Source organism: Scardinius erythrophthalmus (assembly GCF_964197995.2).
Source record: "Scardinius erythrophthalmus genome assembly, chromosome: 21".
In the NCBI taxonomy this organism is placed as follows: Eukaryota; Metazoa; Chordata; class Actinopteri; order Cypriniformes; family Leuciscidae; genus Scardinius; species Scardinius erythrophthalmus.
Genome location: NC_138241.1, coordinates 25444265 through 25452061, shown reverse-complemented (window position 1 = coordinate 25452061; position 7797 = coordinate 25444265). Strand labels below are relative to the sequence as shown.

Sequence of the window (7797 nt, the reverse complement as noted above, 5' to 3'; positions counted from 1 at the left end):
TGTGCATTGTGAGCACAACATAGCAAAAACTGAGACCCCAGAAAGCACAATGGAACACAGACCAGTACATTTTTAACTGGGTTCAACACTTTCAGTCCTTTGTAAAAGCTCACTCACACTGCAGACGCCGGCAGATTCACTTCGGAAGATACCCCTGTCACCGTCTGTTGGCATTGGTCAGATCATGTTCAATCACTGTTTGTCGGGTCGTGGAATGTCTAAGAAGTGACATAGGCCTAATACTGTCATTTGGTGATTTTCCGCATCTATTGGTGCAGTGTGAAAGAATATGCAACAGCACATACAACTCCGTTCTGCGTAGATTGTGTATAAGAAGTGAGGATTTGAAGTTTGCAGTGCTTGTTCACCAGACCCTTGGAAAATACTTCTACTGTCCAGAATGTCCATCTGGCCACCAGCCAGTTGCACTGTGACTTATTTTGTTCTGAGAGAGGCAGGAATGCTTATAAAGAAGCGAGAAGAGTCATGAAGACCTGGGAAGAGAACATGCTGTTGGCAGGCGTATACTAGTAGATGGAAAAAGAGCGTGGAGACATTTTTCAGTTACCACCAGCCCCAGGGAACCATGAAAGCACATCAAAAGCTTTTCATCATACTCCTGCAATCCAGATGTGAAACAATGGAGATTACCTTCACCTTGTCACCTTATATTGTTACTGGGTCATGTTGTATTGTATAGTTCCAGAGTTTTCTTATTTATAGATTAACAATCCATAAGTACAATATAAATTTCATGAAAGCCTTTCTACTTCAGGGCTAAAAACCCATTAATTCTGGTTCCACCCTTCTTCAAACCAATCGCTCCTGTTGATCAAAGGAGCTGCAAGCAGAAGGCCTTCCAGTTTATGCAAATCACTTATCTCCTCTTCCTGTTTCATCACTGTTTCACAAAAACTATTTACAATGTAAAAGCAGCTGGTGCAGGTATATTACCCCAGAAACATTTAAAAACTCTTATAACCCAGACTTTTTAATGGTTGAGTATACTTTTTGGTTCTGAGCACAAATACTTCACCTTATGGATGACAGAAACATATTTGACGAATATCATGTTTTTTTGGCATTGAGGTTATCCATGCATTAAAGAATACGTACAAAAAGCTATAGCAATATACAGAACAATTGTATAAAATCAGAAATTTGAGAGAGCATTAGGGGGAAACACATCTTTATTTAAATACAAGTGCAGCAATTAAATGAAGTCAATAAAAAATGTCTGTACACAGCTGCATGATTACACTTTTACAGGGATTATTGAATAAATAGCAAAAATGACGATAAATAAGATTAAAACCCATTTAATTAGTCTGAAAACATCTGAAATCTCTCATGTTGTTACTTTCAGATCAGATAAATAATAAATTATTGTTTAAGCATATCCTTATAAATACATTGAATAAATAGTCATAGATACATTGCACACAGCAAAATTCAGCCATACATATGGTTGTCCTTCAACTAGTGGCTGTTTAGTCCTTCTCCCTGCCACCAGTCTCCTTGCAGTTCTCCCAGGATCTCCTGCAGCGACAGGGCCGGCAGCTCAGGCAGAGGCCCGTGGTGAATCCCGCTTTCCTGTTGGCTCTCCATCCCCAGAACTTCTGGGTTGTCTACACAAAAAGAGCTGGAAGCTGGAGGAGTGCCCTCCCAGCAACCCGAGTCTGGGGTAACAGGGGTCAGTGGCTGAAGGCTGTTGTGTTTTTCAGATGGAGAGTAAAAAAAGCTCTGGATGGAGCTTGTTTTGCAGGCATAGGCATCAAGGTGATATGGACTCCACATGGAGCTCATAGGTGACCTCCTGTCATACCTCGTAGCCCAGTTAGGGGGCATCTGATGCTCTGGGCTTAGAAGAGGAGGGCCGCAGTGAGCGTTCATGGCTCTGGCCTGATGGTGTCCGTATGAAGGGGTGCAGTAGCCGGAATCATCACCGATAGACATGGAAGATGGAGTGTCACATCCATAGTGGCCATCCCTTTCCATCTCTTCCTTAATATGATCTGGGTGCGCAGTTGGTGAAGTGCATAAAGGCCCAGTGACCGCACCAGACTTGCCGTTAGAGTGAATCTCCACCGGTGAATTCTGCATGGCACTGTAAGCTGGCAATGGTGAGTCAGATTGCCACAACGGTTTCTTTCCACCCTTGCATTTCAACGTGCGAGCCCTCCTATTCTGGAACCATACCTATTGCAAGTGGAGACATCAAGACATAGAGGGTCAGTCTCATAAGAATACAGTTGATAGATTAGACTCAACCATCTAGTCCATACAGATAAGAGCTTCCCTGTCAAAAGATTCAGGTTAATCATTGTGAGATGACATCCAGCTATGGTGGCATGAAGTCAGGATGGTTATCTATGCCTGGTATGTCTATTGTTTACAGGCCGTATGGTCTCTAAACTAAACAGCAGATAAACGCAAAAGACGCTTACGTCATGTCAGATATTGATAGTGGTATCAAAGACAGCAAACAGTATGTTTCACATAAGGCCTCATTAGCATATCACTTCACCTGTTTTTATGCGTAGCTGGTGAATTTGTAAATGCGTAAGAGATAGAGAGAAAGAGAAGAAGAAGGGGTTGTTTCCTTATTTACATAATTAAAGAAATAGTTCACCCAAAAATCTCCCCCTCACTCTCATGTTGTTTCAAACCTGATTTTCTTTCTTCTGTGGAACACTCAATAGGAAATTTTGAAGAAGAAAAAAAGCCTTGGTTTTAATGAAAGTCAATGGGGCCAAAAGTTGTTTTAGACCCTGCTGACTTTAATTATATAGATAAAAATAATGAAACAAATCTGTTCCACAGCGTAATGAAAGTCATTTAGGTTTGGAACGACATGATGGTGATTAATGACAGAATAACATTTTGAAACATTTAAATTTCCCCTTTAAATTTCAGTGAATTCAGTGTGCTATTGTACATAACGTGCCATAAGACATCATGACCCACCTGTATGCGAGACTCTGGTAGTCCAGTAGTTTGGGAGAGACTTTCTCTAAGGCTGATTCCTGGGTAAGGATCTGTCTCAAATGTGGCACGCAGAAGCTCAACGTGTTCCTTTGAGAAACTCGTCCTTTTCCTGCGACTTGCACTTCTTGATACATTACCGCTTCCAGATATTTTTGCAGATGCATCTGAAAAATAAGATCAAAATTAGTGCAAAGCCAATCACAGTGTTATCATGATTGTCACAACTTTATAGTTTAAAAAAAGCAAACAATATCAATGCAATGTATGAAAACTTCTACATAATAATATATACTGCAGAAGAACAGTAACAGACTTTTGGTTTGAGATGGAGAAGATTGGCTTTTCTTATTACGTAATATCTATCCATAAAAAAAATAAAAAATCACCATTCAGTATGCTTACCAATACTGTTGTCTTTCCACATGTTGAGTTGGGCTGGAGAAGTATAAAGGTCTGTCTTGTTTGATACTCCTCAGGGATTTGATTTCTGACCCCTACAGCACTGTTTTATACCTGTACCTATCCCATGACCCCCCTTTCACACACACCTCCCCCATTAGAAGTGCTTATTATGGGTGAAATAGGAATAAGATGAGGAACAAAGCCAGCCCAAGCCAGTACTTAAGTGTTTAAAAAACGTCTTTCTCAAAAAATATATATGTTTTGTCTCTTTAAATTGGATTTTATAACATGTAAAACATATAACATTTTCTTTTTAGATATCTTTAAAAAAAACAAATACGTGAAGAGCATTAGTCGCTTTTATACAGTATGTTTATATGCTTTTATTTAGTCAGATCTTTGAATACATGTTATTATGTATATCTATCTATGTATTTATTTTATTATTTGGTATGTATATTGCATTTTCCATTTAAAAAAAAAAATAATAATAAAAAATATTTATTTCTATATATATATATATACATCATAACTAATTATAAAGTTACAGCTTTACAGTTTGGATATTCTCATAATGACCATTAGCTGTAAATCATTCAAATTTAAATTAAAATACCACACATTTAAAACAGCAGAAAGTAATTTGAGAATGCAATGAAATTTTAATTTGTTGTTTCAAATCTATTTTATTATATTCCTGTTTACAAAGGCTAAAATAAACACAGACTACCAAATAATATATTTATATTCTTAATATATTTATATATTTTTTAAAACTGTTAAGGTTTTCAGCTTTACAGTTTGGATATTCTAAAAATCCCCATTATCTGTAAGTCATTAAACAACATTACTTAAAACAGCTTTAAAAATCGTGAATGCAATAAAATGTTAATATGTCTGTTTCAAAACTATTTTTATATTATATTCCTATTTACAAAGATTAAAAATAAACAGACTGTATGTTAATACAGAAGGATTGTTGCACATTAATCAAACATATTGGGAAAAGTGTGTAAATAGATGGTGTCTTTGCTATAATTGCTCTTCATTCAAGCATTGTAATCAATAAAACAATAGACTCGAGAAAATATTAACTAACAAAGACATTAACAACGTGCTTAACATAAGTTTAAGCAAAAGGCTGTGAATGGATATCTCTTTGTGTCATCTGATCTCTTTTCAAAAGAAACATGTTTTGGAATCCAAGGAAAACAAGGAGGGTGATTTGTGAAATGATTAATAGGAGAGTTTACATGTGGGAGGATTGTCACACCCTCTCTTCTGCTCCAGAGGATCCAGAGGGGATAACGGTCATTTCAAAGTCAAGGCTTGCCAAGCTTGTCAATGCAGATGAGCTGTTTAGATGTGCTGTTGAATTAAGCCAGACTAAAGCAAACTGAACACACCGACCTATCAGCCCAAGACATAGAATGGATAGGTAGGTAATGGATGGATATAACAAATCAATAAATAATGTCCATATCTGACAAGATAAATATTTCCATTCAAACAAGTTCAAATAAATTATGGCATCAGGTTAGCTACCATAAATTAAGTGATGTTTGGACTGATTTTTATGAAGTCCAGGTTCATCTTGTCATCTCATCTTAGTGCTTTTGTCATGGTTATTAAATGAAATTACCATGTAAAGCAAGTTTTTTATTAAGTAGTTTGGCAAGCATGCATTGAGGCTATAAAGGTTTTTTTTTTCTTACAAAATGTAGAGCGTGACATCCCCCCATTCTTCAAACATACCTACATGGCTGATACTGCATTCTGCTGCAGTTTAAATCCAATCAGTTTGTTATTTTAAGATAAATGTGCAAATTGCTGATAGTTTTCAATTTTCTGTTTTGTATAAAATTACCTTGCAACATTACTATTGTATAGAAACAAATATAGAGAGTAACTTTCTTTTCCCACCGTGTCTGTATTGCTTTTTTTTTTCGTATTTGAAATTTAACTCCTAGTCCAGCTGTTCTATCAACACAATAGTAGTTAGCAGTATTGAGCTTTAACAGCTTTAAGATTGTGGCACGATTTTCCCCTAATTCACAGCTGTAAAATCATCAGATGCATACAAACATATTCAATGCTATAGTTGTTGATTTTAGGGGATACATTAATTGTATACTTGTTTTTTACCTGTACAATGAGGTAAATGAGGGTATTTCAAATGAACTACTGAGATATGATCATGTACATTCAGGCAATTGAGTGCTGCAGGGATGATGTGTTTTTTTAGGCCAAAAAATCCAGAAACGAGTTAGCATATTAGCGCTTCTGGTTATGTCTATAAGTCAATGGGTTTTATGTTCAAAGCATGAAATACTATATGCGGTTACACAAGCTCAAGATATTTTTACTTGTCCTTAAAAAGGTGACAAATTTGTAGATGTCTTCAATTTCATAAATATAAACGCAACAAATATTGCTGTCCATTCATGTTGATATGTTGGGGAAAGTAAAAGCAGTAAGGAATAACCAGGCACTGAAGTATCTCTGTATCACACCGCTGCTGTACCCTTGAGCAAGTCACTTAACCTCTGGTTCCAGCAGGGCGATGAGAAGTGTCACCTAAATGGCAAGTTACTGACTTGTTATGAAAAATGCTGGGGTCAATGTACGGCTGCTTAGTTCCTTACCACATTTTTGCCTGCTAGTGGAGAACACCACCCAGAATACTCTTTTTGAAAGAGAAAGTGTTTTTGCCATTATAGTTATTACATATTATAACCTCTGAGATTAAAGGATGTGATAAAGAAATTAGGTTTCTGAAGAGGCTTCCAGAGTGTTATCCAAACAAAAGTGCTATATAATGTACTGAGAAAAAAAAAAAAAAAAATGACTGGCCCAACTGAACTGAGAGAATGAAAGAAAGGAAAATACATCTACATCTGTCAGAGCTGGAAATATGTAAAAATTCCTGTTTACAACAAAAGTATGTGTTTGAATGCGTAAAATATTCCAGCTCAGAGAACCTGTCAGCTGACACCATTTGTCTGTGAAAAGTTGAACAGAACACGATAGACAATAATACAGAAACATCTTTAATGACAATAAACAATCATAATTACTTCACATTGGCTAGGAACTTGTACAGACAATCAGGTAGAAAAGGAATATTTACATTTGACACCTTCATTACATCACATTTCACTCTTTTATTAAAATATAGTTGTAAACATGTGCGTTGTAAATGTTTTGTAAAGTAAACTAGTGCCGCTATACATTCAACTTCATACAATTAAGTTCCTACAAACACAATGTTATCTCTAATATTAAGACAAAGTCATAAAATGTATTTAAAACTAATCAAAATGTCCTTTAAATGGAAATTTGCCAATATAGAAACTTTCAGTCTTAAAATAAAGTGATTCTAAAAGGAGGACAGGAGATACCAGAGTACAGACAGACACCAAACAAAAAAAATAAGCATCTCGGACGGTAGCAGCAACATTTCAGATTATAAATTAGAATGCATATTTAGTCCCACTGAGTATTCTCAAAGGCTTGTTCTCTACCAGTACATAATACAATATTTTAAAAATGACCATAGGTGGAAACCTCATCATAGTAATTTCAGTGGAAAACCAAATTCCCCCACAACCATAAACTGAACTATCTGCCAAATGTGACCACGTGTGATTTACATGACACATAAACTGTGCATTTTACTAATGACTCAAGTAATAAACACCATTATAGGGACAGCTAAAGTTTAACCGCTCTGTCAGACACCAATTCAATATTCAGACAAAACCAGAAAGGAACCATTTCATACTGACTCTACATGTGTTATTCAAGGGTGAGTGAGTCTAGATCAATCATTCCTCAGCTAGTATTACATAATGTAACTTCAGTGCATCAGGGCTGCAGAGAACTAATGACAGAAACACGCACAGAATGAGACCGAAAACACGGGTGTCGTCCTTCTGGATTCCAGCCTTAAAAATGCCTATTTTAAACTTCTAGGAACCTGTCCAACCAGTCAGCACAGATAATTCAAGTTTCTGTAACATCATGAGGAAACAGCTATCATGCAGCAATACCTACACACCCAGAAGAACATACAAAAATGGATGAAATTTTAATGGTGTGGCCATTTAAACTAGGACTTTGTTCTACGAATTTGTACATTTAAATAGGACGCTTGACAAATTCTTCACTTGTTCTCAAACTACAAACACAGATCTTGGCTCTCAGCACACGCTACAACGTACACCATGTGTCTCAGTTGGGTTCAGGGCATGTTACCAAGTCTGCAAAGAGTAAACAAACATGTACTTTTGAAGATTAGAAACTGTGACCTGTAAGACTGCAGGACAAAGCAATCATATGACAGAAAATTCACAATTACCCTCTAAAAAACATCTGAAAGTTCCTGAGATCATTATAGTTCTCAAC

The 7797-nt window shown here is 36.4% G+C and overlaps 2 protein-coding genes across 2 annotated transcripts in view; both read right to left on the bottom strand.

Moving 5' to 3' along the window:
* Positions 1-1479: 1479 nt before the first annotated feature.
* mxtx1 (mix-type homeobox gene 1) lies at positions 1480-3412 on the bottom strand (the record flags this gene model as incomplete). Its single annotated transcript, XM_081351616.1, has 3 exons — positions 1480-2199; positions 2968-3152; positions 3391-3412. 3 exons carry the CDS (start codon positions 3410-3412, stop codon positions 1480-1482), a joined length of 927 nt encoding a protein of 308 aa, XP_081207742.1.
* A 3016-nt stretch (positions 3413-6428) lies between these two features.
* Positions 6429-7797, bottom strand: part of elovl6l (ELOVL family member 6, elongation of long chain fatty acids like) — a 3702-nt gene continuing 2333 nt past the window's right edge. The window contains exon 5 of the mRNA XM_081350409.1: positions 6429-7652. Coding sequence (XP_081206535.1) covers positions 7644-7652 — 9 coding nt within the window. The 3' untranslated portion in view covers positions 6429-7643. The remainder of the gene's footprint in view (positions 7653-7797) is intronic.